This window comes from Oenanthe melanoleuca, chromosome 17 (genome assembly GCF_029582105.1).
Source record: "Oenanthe melanoleuca isolate GR-GAL-2019-014 chromosome 17, OMel1.0, whole genome shotgun sequence".
NCBI classification, from domain to species: domain Eukaryota; kingdom Metazoa; phylum Chordata; class Aves; order Passeriformes; family Muscicapidae; genus Oenanthe; species Oenanthe melanoleuca.
This window is the reverse complement of record NC_079350.1, coordinates 1,724,473-1,741,419: the sequence shown is the minus strand read 5'-3', so window position 1 is coordinate 1,741,419 and position 16,947 is coordinate 1,724,473. Positions and strand designations below refer to the sequence as shown.

At 49.6% G+C, this 16,947-nt stretch overlaps 2 protein-coding genes across 12 annotated transcripts in view; one reads left to right on the top strand and one right to left on the bottom strand.

The window, feature by feature from the left end:
- CRB2 (crumbs cell polarity complex component 2) overlaps positions 1 to 5,739 on the top strand; it is a 48,723-nt gene extending 42,984 nt beyond the window's left edge. For 2 of the 3 annotated variants that reach the window (XM_056505449.1, XM_056505447.1), the window contains exon 13: positions 1,163 to 5,739. In XM_056505449.1, coding sequence (XP_056361424.1) covers positions 1,163 to 1,390 — 228 coding nt within the window. In that variant the 3' untranslated portion in view covers positions 1,391 to 5,739. The remainder of the gene's footprint in view (positions 1 to 1,162) is intronic. The other variant, XM_056505448.1, reaches the window with a different exon arrangement.
- An 87-nt stretch (positions 5,740 to 5,826) lies between these two features.
- DENND1A (DENN domain containing 1A) overlaps positions 5,827 to 16,947 on the bottom strand; it is a 149,727-nt gene continuing 138,606 nt past the window's right edge. For 5 of the 9 annotated variants that reach the window (XM_056505450.1, XM_056505455.1, XM_056505452.1 and 2 more), the window contains 3 exons: positions 15,685 to 15,773; positions 9,585 to 9,840; positions 5,827 to 8,747 (listed from right to left, as the gene is read on the bottom strand). In XM_056505450.1, the coding sequence (XP_056361425.1) occupies positions 7,371 to 8,747; positions 9,585 to 9,840; positions 15,685 to 15,773 (1,722 nt within the window). In that variant the 3' untranslated portion in view covers positions 5,827 to 7,370. Of the gene's footprint in view, positions 8,748 to 9,584; positions 9,841 to 12,041; positions 12,171 to 15,684; positions 15,774 to 16,947 lie in introns of those variants that run through there. The other 4 variants (XM_056505459.1, XM_056505458.1, XM_056505453.1 and 1 more) reach the window with 3 other exon arrangements.

The window sequence follows — 16,947 nt, the reverse complement described above, 5'->3', positions numbered from 1 at the left end:
CTCTAATGCACGTGCCAAGGTCACCCTGACATTTCCAGTTTGCATGTACAGACTCCTTCAGGCATCTCTGTCTCCTCTGTCCCAGGACACTTCTTGTGGATTCCTTGTATTGATTTTCATCACCCTCCCCTTGCTCTTCTTCACTCTTTCCTTTCCCTCTTGTGCAGTCAGGCCCCTGGTGGGGCAGGGAGGGGATGGGGATGGTGCTCAGTGCCACTAGGGACAGCTGGAGCTCAGCTGAGCTCCCTTTGCTCTCTCCCCCCTCAGCAGAAGCTCCAGTGTCTGGGCCCTCTTGGGGCAGGACTAACCTGCATGGCTCAGAACTAACCCTGCATGGTGCTGGGGTGTGGGCAGGCTCAGGGAGTCCACCTGCACTTTGGGCATTTGAAAAGGGCACAAGGGCTTCCAGATCCCCTGGCAATGTTCCTTCTTTGCTCTGTGGCACGAGCACAGACTGAATGGCATCCAAAAGCTGTAAATAATTCAGCTTGAATTTTTTTGGTTTTAGCTGTAAGGTGGCCGATACCATTGATAGCAGAAATATTTTTAAGCTTATTGTAATTTTAAAGCTTTGTTTCATGACAAAACTTCCACAGTTGTTTTAGTTATGTTGTGTCTTCCATGCCATCCTTGATTCCACCAGAATCTAGGGTATTCTCATTTCTGTCCTCAGTACTTGGGCTTTTTATCACCTCCATCTCCCATCCATGTCCTGACCTCTTCAACGTCTTCCGCATCCTGCTGCAAGTTCTGCGATTTTGTTTCACAGTTTAACAGCTTAATCCATTTTTTGCCATTACAGGCATCTTTTTTAAGTATCATTCCCCTGCTTGGGGAAATTTTTTGGGATTACTGAAAATTCACATTACTCTGCATTACCTTTAAAGTTTTTTTTTGTTGTTTCTTTTGCAACATTAGTCATAACTTTGCCAGTGCCACCTGTGTATTTTAGTCTGATATTGATAAGAAGGCATCTTTAAAGACCCACTGTAGATGCTGAGTAAACTGGCATCTGCAACTTAAGGGGTTGCCTTGCTGTGAAAAAGTCTTTTCTTTTGCTTTTCTAAAAAACTTTTTCCCTCTAACCTGACCATTTTGGTCAGTTATTGCAGTTATTGTCACCACTGGAGTTTCATTGTTTCTCCATTAATTTCTTTTACAGAAAGGGACTGCAGGTGCTCTCTTCCCCTCCCCACTAATTGAAGTAGCTGTCCCTGTAGCCTGTGGCTCTGTGCTGCTCCTCAGTATTGGTCTCATATTCATGGTGCTCACGGCAAGGAAGAGGCGCCAGTCCGAGGGGACCTACAGCCCGAGCCAGCAGGAGGTGGCAGGAGCTCGGCTGGAGATGGACAATGTCTTAAAGGTGCCACCTGAGGAGCGCCTGATCTAGGCCCTGCCCTGCCCAGAGCTGCCCTGCAGGCTCTGCCTGGACCCTGGGCTCTTCCTGCAGTGGCAACAGCAGATCCAGCCCGTCCCAGTTCCCCAGGGCCTGGGCAGAAGACACGGACGTGACACAGGCTCAGGCCTGGCACTGCTGCACTCCAGGGGCTCCAAGGGAGCCTCTGCCCTCCCTCCTGCCCTGGACTGCCCTTTGCTCATCTCAGAAGGAGCTCCAGGGGCTCCAGCCCCCTCCCAGGCAGCAGAGGCACATTAAAATGATCTGCTTTCCAAGGCAGGGTGACCTGAGGCTCCTGTGCAGGTTCAGACTCACTGATGGTTTGTATATTCTGCTCTGGTTTTGTTAACAGCTGAAAACCATTCAAACTCAGCTGAGGTGTGTGAGGATTTCCGTCTTCAACAGCAACAGCAGCTGTGACCTCCTTGTGACAGCCCTGTGTTACAGGGACTTGCCAGGAATGATCCTTGTACAAATCAGTGTTGAATGACGTGATGCTGTTAGACATTCCCATGGGTACCATGCAGGGAAGAGCAGGCAAGACTCCGGGGCTTTGGGCCAGGGCAGCAGCTGCCAGGTGCTGAACTTTGCTGTGCATGGAGGGGAGAGGGGAGCAGGAAAAGGGCACCAGGCTCCTGGCACTGCCTGGGCTCTGTGGGACAGGGAAGGGGCAGCTCCTGCCCTGCAGCGCTGGCGGCAGAGCGCGCCTGGGGGAGGCGCTGCGGGCTGTGACCTGCAGCAGCGTCCCGCTGGAAGCTCTCAGTAACTCCCTGTTCTACCGCAGCAGCGAGTGTGGGCGCACCTCAGCCACTCCTCCGTGGTGGGAGCAGTCGGGGCTGCGGGCGCTGCCCTGCTCCTCGCGCTGGTTGTAGCCACGGCGATTGCCATGAAGAGGAGGAGAGCGACTCAGGGAACCTACAGCCCAAGCCGGCAGGAGAAGGACGGGGCACGAGTGGAAATGTGGAACGTGATCAAGATGCCCCCGACTGAGCGGCTGATCTGAGCTGGGGTCACACGGAGCCGCCTGGGGTCGCGGGCTGGGGACAGCTCTGCATGGCCTGGGGCACTGCCCGCTCCACTGCTCACCCACACTGCCTTCCTGGCACGCTGCTCTGCCTGGGGAGCAAACCCCACTGCTGAGGGCCAGGGCAGGAGGGCAGGGAGCAGTGGCTGTGGCACAGAGGGGACATGGAACAGAGGACAGAGGACAGGGCTGTGTCACAGCCAGAGGTGGCTGCGCCCCTGCTCCTGCAGGCAACAGAAAAACCACCCTGAGGCAGGTCCAGGGAATGGGAATGAAACCACTGCACTGAGAAATAATGTGAATAATAAGGTTTTTCTGCAAGGCTAAGCCAGGTGAGTGAGTGGTGGGAAACCCTTCCTAGAACTGCTGCTGCCCTTCCTGCTGGGCCAGAGCTGGCATGGCAGCAAGTCCCACTGGGCTGTGCTGGACACGGCTGCTGGAGCTTTCCCTGAGACTAGACCAAACCACAGCAATATCTGAAGTGCCTTTCTGATCCTGAGGTGCCAGTTCCAGTTTAACCTTTGGGAAAGGAGGACGTTTCCATGTTTGGTCTGGCTCTGCCACTCCTCGAGCAGGGGCTTGGAGCTGACCATGGAACTGACCCTTGTGAGAGCCAGGAGCTGAGCATCAGGTGCTGCTCGCTGGGGTGAGGGAGGGGAGAAAGAAAGTTCTAGAAGTGACCTCTCTGGACTGACAGGCTTGGGCTCGTTGGTACAGAAGAGTGGCATTTAGTTAACCAATCCTTTAACCCACACCAGGGTTGGTGTAAGTGACACAGCATCTGCTTTCCACTGCACTAAAAAAGGGTTTGATTTTGTGGCTTCACTTCTCCTGTTTTACTGTTTTAGCTGTTGAATGTGCTGTTTTTTCTTTAGCATAATGTGGCAGAGGCCGTTGGAAGGAAATGCAGCACAGCAGGCCAGGTAAGGTCTAAAGACTAGTGTTTCAGGATAATCACTATCAATGAGGAATATTTTAGAACAGTGTCTGCTATTTAATCTCCAAAATACTATTAAAAATCAGGGTGGGAACCTGCCTGTTGTAGCTTGCTACAAGAAAATGCTGTTTATGCTGGTCTGCTTTTGGATTTTTTTTTTTTTTTTCTACTGTATCTGTAAATGTTTCTGTAATTCCAAGCAAAGAGAGGGGGACAGAACTACTGCTTACCAAGAACAAGTGTGTCTGTGTAAGAACAGGTCTCTGCAACAGGCAGCTGCTGACAGAAGAATGAAAATTTTGGAAAATAGAAAAAAATCAAAGGAGTGGGAGACAGTATTTTGTCTGTAAGATCATTTTCTATGTGGTAGTGGAGAAGAGTGGAAGGTGTGATCCCAGCTGGCTATATCTGGGAGGCAACTGGAGCTGACAGTGACAGAGATGCCCTGGCTGCAGGTGGGAGCCTGTGGCTGCTTCCCTCTTTCTCAGCAGTGACTCTGCTTTTCCCATCACTGGTTTGCTCTGGGCATTTCCCTGCTCTTTGGAGAGGTCCAGCACACTCTGGGAACAGAGGCAGTGGCACTGCCTGGTGCCCTGGTGGTAGAGGGACTTTGGGAGCAGGTGAGTGGGGCTTTGCTGTGGCTCTGTGCACAGGAAGCTCCAGGGTAGCAGAGCTGTGCCAGAACAGCTCCGGGCAGGGGCTGCTGGGCACAGACAAATTCCCCCCTGGGCTGAGGGAAGGGCAGTGGGGGCTCCTGACAGGAGCTGGGGGGGCACAGCCCCAGGCCCCTGTGCTGACAGGCAAAGGCTGCTGTGGCTTCCTACAGCCCAGGGGGTGCCAGAACCTCCTGGGGGCTCAGGGGGGCTCTGCCAGCTCCAGGATCCAGCCCGTGGGTGCTGAGCTCTGTGCCCAGAGCTCCCCCAGCTCCTGCAATCCCTACAGGGTTCAAACCCCCGGAGCCCTGGCAGGTCCGGCCGTGCCCGCAGCGCCTCAGGGCTGCATTCCGAGCACCCAAAGCCAGTATCAGCAAAGGTGTTCAAACACTGTCAGTGTCTTGAGCATTTCTGAAAAATAATTTATGGAAGGTTTTTTTTCAATAATGAACTTAACTTTCTTTTGATATTTAATTTTTGAATATATTTTTTCACAAAACTGGACTTGCTGTAGTTAATGATCATGATCCTGATTTCTTTTTTAATTGTAAATTTTATAATTTGTAAATAATTAGAATGTTCTTCAAAAGAAATTTACAATAAAATTTGGTTAAAAACAGACCTGGTTGTTGATTTGTGACTGTTTTTCCCTGAAGAACACCTTGCTGTCTGGATGGCTGATCATGGTCTGTGCCACACCCCCTGCACAGCTGCAAACTTTGATGGCTCTTCGAAGTTAAAGGATTTGTGATGATTTGTCACAGCTCAGAGCCCTGAGCACAGGCCAGCAGGACAGAGCTGCAGAACACCAAGGGAGGGAGCTGGGGAAACCTCTGCTCTCACTGAGCTGCATTTCACCATGAATCCCTGATTTGATGGGCAATAAAGAGACTGGAATGTAGGAAAAAGGGACTCGGTGTCCAATGACTGCCCGTCCATGTGCAGTGAACTGGAAGCCTCTGCCCAGAGTGAGCAAGATACAGAACTGGTTTCACCTCCTGTGCAGCAGCAGATGCACCACAAACTTTGAAGAGATTTTTCTTGTTTGTTTTTTAAATTAACTTCTTATAGCAGGAAGCAGCTGTAAATAAGCAAAGCAGTAGCAAACACAGGGCAAGTACAGGAACCTGGACAAAGTCAAGCATAAAATCACTGATGAGTAAGAGCAAGAACACTTTTTATACTGGATTAATAAAAACATCCAAACTCCTTCCAGTGCCGAACCACTAGAAGGTTCAGACAAGCAAACTATTTAACCTGGCACTATGAGGAATGAATCAGGTTAGGTATTCCTGAGTTTAAATAAGATGAAAAATCCCTAAATGCTGTCCTAGGGATAGTTTCATTCCTATGTTACAAGAAACCCCTAAAAAAGTCTCCTGCTTGCAAACCCTGCTCCAGAGGTGAGCAAAGTCAAACTCTCTGTCCTCCTGGATCTCAGAAGTGTTAAATAAAGTGGAGGGTGAATAAATGGGTGTTAATACTCTTCAGTGCCCCAAAGCTGACTTAGCAAATGATCCATAATATGGCAAAGCAGTCAGAGGTGGAAGTGAACTGCAGTTTGACAGAATTTCCTGAGTTTAGAGCATCTGAGACAGGCTCCTCAGTGTCTGACCACTGTGTGACATTACTGAGCCTAAACAGGGCCTGTGGAGCCCTGCCTGGCACAGGCAGGATTGTCCAGTGCCCATTCACATCCACCATAATCCAGAAGGTTTTATCATCCAGCTTAGAGCAAAGGAGCTCTGAAATGCCAGACTGAATTGTATACAACATTCTTATTCTGAACTGTATCAAAGAAAATGGAACTGGTATCTTAGACTTCAAATATTTTACTATTCAATACTAAACCCATCTGTCTTTCAACACAAAAAGAAAGTACAAATCCAAGTGAATGGCCTGTCAGAGGAACAGCACTGTACAGAAACAGAATATTCCTGGAATATTGTGGTCTTACCAAAACCAGCAGCATTTCAGATATTATTTTTCTTTTGTACTGCCCAGACTCGAACACAGAGACAGCCATTCCCATTCCCCAAAGTAAGAAAACTTCCAAGATAACATGAAGAAAATAGATACATTGGAAATCAAGATAAAGCTTTACAAGAATCTTCCCATGTGTCCAAGATGATTTCCTTTAGCAAAGGCTCAATGGTGATGCGATTCCCTCTGCCAGAGTGACAGGTTTGACACCAGAGTGTGCCCAAAACAAACCAAAAAAGCACCACTGAAGTGAAACAGAAATGATCAGAGCCAGCAGCTTTCCTGGGGGATGCTGAGGCTTGTGTGAAATGTCTGGAGAACAGAGAGGGGGCTCAGAACACCCAGCTGAGCCTCCCCTGCGCTCGCAGCCAGGCGGGGCCAGCCCAAGGCTCAGCGAGGCCACCGAGCCCAGATCCCCCTCGGGCCACGCCCTGCCCGCAGCACACCGGCCTGCCCCTGCACTCAGCAGCTGGGAACCTCGATACCCCACGGGTTTTCTCTTTTTTGAGAAAATCTTGTAATCAAGTAAGATATTGTTACATTCCATTCATACACTGCAGTTTATAATATCGATAGATAATATTAAGATACACATATATAAGAACTAGGATACTCTTTATGGCCTCTATTTTCTGATGTATTTAACAAAAACAAAGTCAAAAAAATGAAAACAATTGCTGGTGTTTCCAGTTTCCCAACAGAGATGCAGGACCAATCCCTGAGCAGCTGCTCTGTGCTGTGGTTTCCAGGCCTGTGACAACTCTGCCCTGGCTGTCAGTGTTGGGGGTCAGGGGAGAGTTAAAGGTGCCACCAAAGTCCCTCTGACAGCTCCAGGAGTGGCTGGGGTTCAGTGAGCACAGAGCCCATGGATCAGTTCAGTAACTTATGGGCTGGTTTGCTGCACTTTGCACATGGAAACAAAACATTGTGTGTAACTGTGTGTAATACCAGAAAAACTGATGTCCATTCCCAGAGGCAGGAATGAACCCCAGCAGAGTGGGCTGTGTCATGCTCCAGGTGTGCCAAGGACTGAAAATACAGGGAGGGAGGAACTTGTGCATCAGCAGTGCTGCCTGAAAAGCTGTGTGTGGAAATCCCAACCCAATCCAACCTAACCCACCTCCCCTCAGACTTTGGTCAGTGCAGGAATCCCAAGGTTCAGTGGTGGGGAGAGTGAGGAAGCAGTGCCAGGGACTGGGACACGGGAGACTCTGACCTGTGGGCAAAAGCTCTTGTGTTGAGTTGCAGCTCAGCGATGGTCCTGCAGCGCTCCTGGCTCAGCCTTTCTTAAAAGAAATGCTTGGTTTTATGCTGGCTCAAAAAAACCAAAAAAATCCCTCTGTCACTTCCATAAGGACACCAAGGCCATGGGGCGCATCACTCAAAGGTTTCCCATCGCTTTCTGAGTTGCTCCACCTTACCTGGTGTGGGTGACACATCCTGCTTGGTCTTTTTTAACAGATCTTCAAATGGATCTTTTGTCTCCTCAGATTTTGAGGACAGTAACACCGACTCCAAGCCCTTGGCTGGCCTGGCAGGGACCAGAGGGGGTTCACCAGCCAGAAGAGCCAGGGATTGTTTGGGATCTATCTTTGTGCTGGGCTGGCCCACCTGCAGCGTTCGGGGTTTGGAGGGAGCACCCAGACACGCTGGCTGCAGGGAGCTGGTGGGAGAAGGGCTGTGGCGCTGCAGGAGCAAGGAGCCAGCTGCTGGCACAGCTGGAGCCTGGCTGAACAGGTTTGGCATGGACAGAGTGGCCATGTGGGGCTGAGGTCTCTGTGGTGGATAGAAGCTGGCAGTGGGGCTTATGAAGCTGGAGCTGTAAGCGTGACCTAAGGAGGGGGTGAAGGAGCCCCTCGGGGGCCTGACCAGGGACACTGGAAGGGCTCCTGGCAGTGTCTGGGTGAATGGATTTGGGGAGGGCTGCAGAAAAGGAGCTGCAGCTGGGGCAGGGTAGCCAAGGGGCTGGGCAAAGGGTGCAGCTGGAGGAGGCACAAAGTCACTTGGCAGGGAGCTGAAGGTGGGAGTGGGGGCCGAGCCTGGGGGGGCCGAGCCTGGAGGGGCCGAGCCTGGCAGGGCTGGGCCTGGCAGGGCTGAGCTAGGCAGGGCTGGGCCTGGCAGGGCTGAGCCTGGAGGGGCTGGGCCTGGCCAGCCCGTGGTTCTCAGCGGGTCCAGCAGGCTCAGCAGGAGCTCGCTCTCGTTCCCTGCACATTCCGTCTTCACCCGCACGGGCTGCAGCATCTCAGCAGTGCCGGCAGCACTGCACAGCAGCTGCGATGGGCGAGAGGAGGGATTTACAGACTGCTGCATTTCGGGGTCTAAGGACACATTCCCAGCCCCAAAGGGCTCTGGGATAAGATCTGAAACCAAGTGGCTGCGCCCATGGGGGGTGAGGATTTCCGCTGACCCCGCCAGAGCCTGGTGCTTGGAAGCCCTGGGTGCTGGTGGTGGTGGCACAATCCCCAGTTCTGGAGTCTTTCTTCCCTGTGGCCTAGGAATGGTGATGTTCCCTTGAATGGTGGGATTGGATTCATCCTTTTCTGCAGAAGCCAGACCACTGTCTCTGCTCTGGGGTCTCCTGGTGATGGGGGGCATGTTACCCAGGGCTGCCAAGGGTCTTTCGGGTGAGCTTTGGGAATATTTGGTGGGAATAGCCATATCATCATGGCCCATGCTCCACAGCTTGTTGTAAGGGTGGGACAGCTTCATGCTTGGCACAATCCTGTTCCTCTCGGACACACCAAGATCCATTCTCTGCAATAGAGCAGAACAAACATTAATTTTTAGTGATGTCCTCACAACACAGAGCAGGAAGAGAGTTCAGGCTGCTGTAAAGGAAGAGGATCTGTCCTCAGGCTGCCAGCAGTGCAGAGGGACAACAGCGGGTGGCAGGAAGGACAGACAGGAACCAGCTCCAATTCCAGCTCTGCAGCTCCAATTCTGCCCCCATGGGCTGTTCAGCTGGGACATGTTGTGCATCTGTCAGAGCCTTGTAAGGAGCACACACACTTGTCTAAGGCACAGAAGCTGAGAAGCCTTAACTGCTGCACAGAATAAGCTGACAAATGAAATATCTGAATGTAACACTAAAATCATTATTATTATAAGTAGAAGTGACATTTGCTTCTTTAATGTCAGATGAAGATCTTGTAGTCTGCTTTAGTTTAACAATTTCTGAGCTATTCTCCTTCACAAGCAATCCCAATTCTTCAGAGGGGGATTGTTCAGATGATGCTTAGACCAAAATAACCAGATGAAAAGAAAAAAGGGTTTGGAGGGGACCTGAAAATTACCAACTATTCATTCTCACTGCTGACCAACAACTTCAAAGATAACTGTGTGACAGCCACTGCACAAACAGATCCTGAGGAACAGGGCACATCTTCTCTCCTTCAGAAGCAAAGGCTTCAGAGGAAACAGTTACTCATAACTGAGTCCTGTTTATGCCATTTCTTAATTCAGAAATTAATTTTGAAACACATAAGCAAATCCCTGGAAAACAGATGATGATGATTATTAGGATTTACCCAAGAATATGGAAAGTTCCTCAGAATGAGCTCAGTGCCACGCAGGGCACAGGAAGCCCCTGACCTGGTATTCAAAGGAGCAGCGCTGCTCCGCCTCCTCCTTGGGTGTCCGCAAGTCCTCCAGGCTCTTGGCCTGGCTCAGGGGCTGGGGCTGTGCTTCTACTCCCAAGCTGGGGAAGATGTCTTCCAGGAGGTTGACTTCTGAGGCCTTGCTGGAGAGCAGGGGGCTGGGGGGCAGCGGCTCTCTGCCTTTCTCGGGGCTGCCCACGTCCTCTCCATCGGCACTGTCCGACTCCTTCAGCGCCCGGTACGGCTGAGGCCTGGCACAGAACCAAAAATCACATTGCAGATGAATATACTTCTAATTCTTTGTTTTGAACACGGTTTCCTAAGGAGCCAGATGAGTTACAAAGAGCTCTCCAGTGGAAATACAGCTCAGAGAGCCCCCCGTGCAGAGCAGGCTGTGAGCAGTGCCTGAGGGTAGGGGGACATGCAGAGGGGACCTGGCACCCGAGGGTGCTCAGAAGGGGAAGAGCTGAATGGGGAGTGCTCAGAGGAAAGCTGCTCATGCAGGCACAGCCAGGCTGAGGAGGGAGCTCTCAGAGCAGGGACAATAGGATACCAGCTCCCCATGCTGGCTGGGCTGGGCACGGCCTCTGCACCCCGTGTTTGCAGGCTCTGACATCCTTGGGCTTTCAGCTAACTCAGCACACAGCATAACTCAGGGCTTTCCTGCAATAATTGGGAACACTGTGCAGGTTTCAATGATTTCATTGGTGTCATCTTATCAAGAAAACCACAATCCATTATGAAGACACCTCCTTTACATTACCAGCCGAGGCTGAGTTAGCAGGATGCTTCTCTTGCACATACCTCAGCAAAAAACTGAAGCAGCATATTTGCATTTTGGTGTGTGTACAGAGAGCAGCAGCACAATGTGCATCCAATTAATAACAACAAGTGCCACACATGGCTGTGGGGATTGGCACTTGACTGGCAGGCAGTTGTACTGTGGCATTTAAACAAGCTTTCAATTAAAAGAAAATATTTGTGAGACCTGCAAAAACACATCCTATGGAAGAACCCTCCTCCCCTTTCCATATTTTATCATAATACATCTATATCATGCAAATTCAGAGAGCCCAGCTTGCTTCCCTCCCCAGCACACACAGTGCAGGCACTGAGCCCACACCAGGACAGGGACACTGCAGGTACAGGGCACAGTGACAGCACATGGCCTCAGGGCAGGGAGCTCACAAACCTTGGTGTCTTCATCTCACATCACTCTGGGTCATACTGCAACCCCCCCAAGGGATATTCTGCAAACAAAACTGGTCTCCTCACTCCCAACACAAGTGTGGCAACACTTTCTGGCCTTTTCCTACTGCTCCTCCCTATCCCACCTGCCTGCAGTCAGATCCCTTCCCTGTCAGCCTCCAAACCTTTGTCTGCAGCACACAGTGGATTTTAGCAACTGCAGACCTGTCTGTCCCACTGGCAGCCTCCTTCTCCAGCCTGGCCTGAGCCAGCTGTGGCTGCCAGGCTTCAGCTGCTCAGTTGTGACTGGGCATCATCCATCTCCCAGCCCCTGAACTGCCTGCATGTGGCATCATGTGGATTTCTGAAGCAGCAGCTCACAGTACCCTTGCCTCTCTTCCTACAGGTTCTGGTCAAACCAGTGACTGCACTTGTTAAAAGAAAGAGTGCAACTCCATGCAATTTATCTCCCTTTCATCCTCTAGAAATCCTCAAGCAGGCAAGGTTAGGAAATAGCAAATCCTCTGCTGACATTCAGTGAGGGCTCAGCTCAGAGCTGCCTGCTGGGATTGGGATATTCAAATAGGCTGCAAGAGGGATTTAGTGCAGCTGAACCCACAGCTGGCAGGGCTCCCCTCACCTCACACAGGCACCCTGGGCAGTGAGCGGTTCTGGCCCAGCTGCTCAGCAGTCTTCAAGGCTGAGTTACAGATTTTGGGAATGTACAAGTTACACATTCAAAAGCTGGATACAAAAAGACTAAACAAACTTCCTTCTTGTATAACTGTCAGATTGCACTCAATGCCCTCAGAGGACACCTGCAGGGATGTGATACCTGACAGACCAGAGAGGCTGGGATCAAACAGGTGACACTGGAAAAGGCTGATAACTGCACTGGAATGAGGCTCACAGGACAACCGAAAAGCACAGTAGCACCACACGAGAATGAATGGTGAAAGGTCTGGACAGGAGCACAAGCAGCATGTTGGAACAAAGGACAAATGGAAGGGTGACATCCCACAGAGCTTGAGTTGATGGAAGTCCATAAGCTGTGTGTTGCTGCAGTGTTTCATGCAGGAGGATGCTTTTTCATGCTGCTCAACATCAAGACAAACAAGCAGGAGAAATGTTGATCATCCATCAAGCACTGTACAGAGACCCCAGGAACATTTCTAAAATCCCAGTACAGAAGCAGGTGCCCTGAGCAATGCAAACCCCACTGTTCGGAGCTGGCATGAACACAGCAAAAGAGTAAAGGATAGACCATTCGAAAGGAGCAGAGAAGAAAAAGTTTTCAGAGAAGCCAGAGACAGGATCCTCTTCCTGCTGAAATTCATCATCAGAGGAGTCCTCAGAGAGGAAGACTGTATAGTGTCGCATGGGCTTTACGAGGCTGGGGAACAGGAAGAGAAAAGGAAGTTATCGAGTGGCAACAGTGCCAGATCCACAGGATAGAGACCAGATCATCCTGACCCACTGCTCAGGCACAGCACATAACCCCTCTGCTACGGACAGGGCACTGTGGGGTGCCCAAGGTAAGGGACTGCAGCCCACAGCCTCACCACAGTGCAGGGGACAATACAGAAACCTCCTTTCCCCAACATGTTCCCTACAGAGCTGGGCATCCTTCTGTTCTTAGCCAGCTCTGCTCCTCAGGCTCTGAGCTCTGACAAACATTAGATCCCCCCTTCTACTTTACATTTAGTCTGATGCACAAGAGGAGCTGACTCCAGGGCACCAGTCCTATTTATACTATTTTTCCCATTTGAAACTGCTTCACTCTAGAATAAAACCTAAGCTGTCCAAGTATTGGTGTGAAATACAGTTTGTCAAGTAAGGTATGTATGTTCCTTCCCTCAGCAGTTAACTGAGAATCAGTTCTTAAAGATTAGGTCAGGAAAAGAGAAGTTGGATGCTACAACCAATAGCCCAAGAGGGCCTGAGCTGCCACTGCCAATGAATGTTTACTCACAGCTGGGTCAGAGCTAATTAATAAAAAGTCTCTAACAGGTGCAGTGGCTGCAGCCTGGTGGTAAATCACAATCTGCATTATCCCCGTTAAAGGCAGTGTACTGCTTTCTTTCCCCTCTCCTCTTGTAACAGGGATCCAGGGGAAGGAGCTGGGGCCACTGCAGCCGCTGGGGCTGCCAGGGCTGCTCCCCTTCGGTAAATCCCGTGCCATCCCCGGCTTTGCCAGCCCCTCTCTCTCGCTTTGTAAATCCCGTGCCAGCCCCGGCTTTGCCAGCCCCTCTCTCTCGGTAAATCCCGTGCCAGCCCCGGGTTTACCAGCCCCTCTCTCTCGGTAAATCCTGTGCCAGCCCCGGGTTTGCCAGCCCCTCTCTCTCGGTAAATCCCGTGCCAGCCCCGGGTTTACCAGCCCCTCTCTCTCGGTAAATCCCGTGCCAGCCCCGGCTTTGCCAGCCCCTCTCTCTCGGTAAATCCCGTGCCAGCCCCGGGTTTGCCAGCCCCTCTCTCTCGGTAAATCCCGTGCCAGCCCCGGGTTTGCCAGCCCCTCTCTCTCGGTAAATCCCGTGCCAGCCCCGGGTTTGCCAGCCCCTCTCTCTCGGTAAATCCCATGCCAGCCCCGGCGCGGACTGGACGCGCTCCATGGCGCCGGCAGCAGCACGGAGCGGGGGCTCTGTTTTAATGAGGAAGATCTGCATCTTGGGAGCTTTTTTCATGTGTCAGGATGCATGGACAAACCAGCAGCACATCATGCTGGCCAAAAATGAAATGCTGACAAATGTAGATATTTCAAATTTAATTGACACCTAAATGTACTTGAGATAGAAAAAAAATACAGAGAAAATGGGAGTGCAGGATATGGGAATTAGTAAAGAGAATTCTGTAATGATTTTAAAGGATATTCTAGTTATAAGAAAATTAAATTTGTATGTTTTATTATGATATTGCTGTTTCCTGAATATTGAGATTATGGTACAAAGGAGTGTATGGACTTGTCATTATTCTCCTAAAAATGGCTCTGCAGATTTGAGGAAGAATTTTTTTTTATTAGCATAGTTTTTTAAAGAACAGCTATACAAGAGCTCTAGGGAATTAAAGAATTTGTCCCTCTTAGCCAGTAAAATGCAGAGAACGAGGGATTTGGATGCACAGGATCTTTCTTGCCGCTATGAGATAAGGAGGTTTGGGACTGACTGGATTACCTGGCAACTCTTCCATGTGAGCACAGCACAGAGCTACCCTGAATTCCTTCCTGCACATCCTGCACACCCAGCACCCAGTATCAGAGCTCCCAGCTTGGTGAGGCCATGGAAACCCTTCTCCACCCCCAAGTGCCTGTGGGGCCCCGAGAGCCAGGTCAGGGCTGGGATTTCCCCTGTCCCATCCCACACAGCCCCTCCAGCTCACCCTAAACCACTGGCAGTTTTTTAAAGAGACAACACCTCTCTTGTTTCCATTTCAGAACACTTATACAAACATTATTTCTTACCGGGACAGAAAAAAGAAAGTTTGTGGGAAACATGAAAATTCAGTATTTTGTGAAAGCAGCTAAGCTGTAAAGACTCACTAAAACTAGCAGCAATAAACTAGACCCATTTAAAATAATTACAATACAATATATTTCCAGCATTGGTAAAATGTTACCCATTCATGTTCATGTTTATGTGTGGTCTGATAGTGGCAAGAATTGAAGGTATATGTTAGCAGTGAGCAACACTGGGATGTCAACAGCTTTTGAACCCAAACAGGCAGAATCCTCCATAGGAACACACATAAATGTTAAATTGATTCAATTATCCTCCACCTAAATACAGTGAGAGATAAGATTAAATATCATGAAAATGCTTTTAGTTTAAAAATCAACCCACAACCTCTGCGCAGGGCCAGCACAGCCCTTTGCAGGAGCTGAATCTGCTCCACAAGAGGGCAATCAAATTCCACTGCAAAATAGACAAATACTGGTGTACAAGGGATAAACAGAAATCACTTTTCAGTTTAGGCCAAAGCCAGAGTATGCCCCTACCCTGGTGAGCTGGGAAGAGCTACCCATACACTGATGCTCCTCCAGTGTGTTTGGGCTGTGCTGGCAAGTTCAGAACATCCACAGTTCAATACATTGATGGCTCAGATCACCCACAGTTCAATACATCCACAGTTCAGTACATCCACAGCTCAGAACATCCATTCCCTGGTCAGGGCCACCCCTGAAGGCCCATTGCTAGCTGCACTCTGGCACTGTCAGGAATCTGCAACACACCCCTTGATTTTGCAAAAATCCCTGGGTAAGTGACATCAGTGAAAGCACCTGAAAAAGCCTCCGAGGTACCAGAACATACCTGTACTGGTATGCACCAGGCAGACCTGGAAATCAACACCTTTTGTCCAGGAGCAGTGGGCTGCAGCAGCACATTTCCCCTGCACTGCCACAGCCAAAGGTGGGATAAATTTGCTGGTACTGTGCGAAGTGAGGCCCTGCAAACCCTCACCACAGAGCTCACACAGACATCACGGTCCTGTTAATGCAGAGTTAGACACCGCCCCTTCTGCCATCATGGTAAAATAAACAGTTCTGAACCCTCCAGCTACAGCCTGGCAAGAACACTGCATCTACAGGGCTGGAGCCAACAATTTCCTCGAAAGAAAAGTACAAAACAAAACAACAAAGAAATTAAAAAACCTCCAAAACCTGAAAATTTTCACTGAAGAGGCTAATCAGAGCATGCATAACTTGGCAAACCACAATTTTTCTATAGGCAAACTTTGGTTACTTGCTTTTTGTACTTCTTCTACAATGTTTCAAAATTTTTCTTAAAAAAATCAGATTTTTCTTAGTTGAAACTAACTTTAATCTGTAGTATTTTTTAATGTCTCCTTTGGTGAGTTCCATCTCTGAACATGCTGTTTGAGGCAAGCAGAGAGAAGCAGAGCATCACAGTACTTACTGTTCTGGGCTGGGAACTGAGGTCCTCCGGCCCTCCACACCAATGTTGCTCTTGGGCCTCTTAACCACATGAGGTCTTGGGGGACGAACCTGTGACATGCACAAAGACATCTCATCAAGCACTGCCCCTGATCCAACAGCAGACAGGCAACACATGGAGAACCACCAGTATCCTACAGGGATCTTCACTGGGCCTTGCTCTGTCTTTTGTGCCACAACATTACACATGAAGGTGGATACATCAGTCAACTTAAGGACGAATATAAACCACACGGCCCTAGGACTCCCAAATTAAACATATATATATATATGCTTGTCACTAACTGTTTGCTATTTGCTCTGTCCTGTTTGGTACAGGCTGAATTTCAGAGAAAAGGTTCCCTAAGAGTGAGTGAGCTTTCCCTGTGCAGTCAGCAGTGAGAGGAGCTGGGGATGTCCATGTGCTCTGGACAGTGGGCTCAGCTCTCACACCCTCCTGGCCACTTGCTCCCAGGAACCCAACCTCTCAGGTGAGGACTTCTGTGCAAGAGAGCACTGGAAAATGTGTACTTAGGAGAAATGTTTTAAATCTCAGCTCATTCTTCATTAAAAATTTGCTTCCTTCAGCAGCTGAACACAAACCCTCACCAGCCATATTGTCATTATCACTCCTGGTATTAAGTCAGACTTCTGTTGTCTCTAGTAAAATCCAAATCTTTTCTGTGGAGGATGATATTGCTCCCAGTCCAGTCTCACATAGATATCCATCACCTTCTAATGTATGGAAATTCAGCTTGATTTCTGACCAGGATCCCCACAAGCAAACAAGCCTACACTGCTGAGGAATTCTGTGCTGAACTTATCTCTGTGAGTCAAACGAGGGAATTTGCAGCATCAGGGCAGACTGTGCACACCAGCTTCACATGTTTTGTTAACAAAGTACAACTCTACCTGAAAAGGAGTCAGATCTATTGGCTCAGCTCAATGCTAATCTCAACAGAAATGCCCAAACACCCATATAAAATTGGGAATACAACTCAGCTCCTGACCTCCCAGAGCTTGTGCTCCCTTAAGAGGGACAAGAGAAAGGAGCTGTTTATGGCCTACAGCCTGAGTGGTCTGGAGTTACTAAGGAAGTTTTTAAAAAATGTAAATTGTTGGGGGAGGGGAGATTTCCACGTTTGTTTTGGTTTTGTTTTTTAAATTTTTCTTCACAAGTACATAAACCTCAAATTTTCCTGCCAGAAGAAAGCCACCAAATTGTGTGTAGTGCTTCTGTCCTACA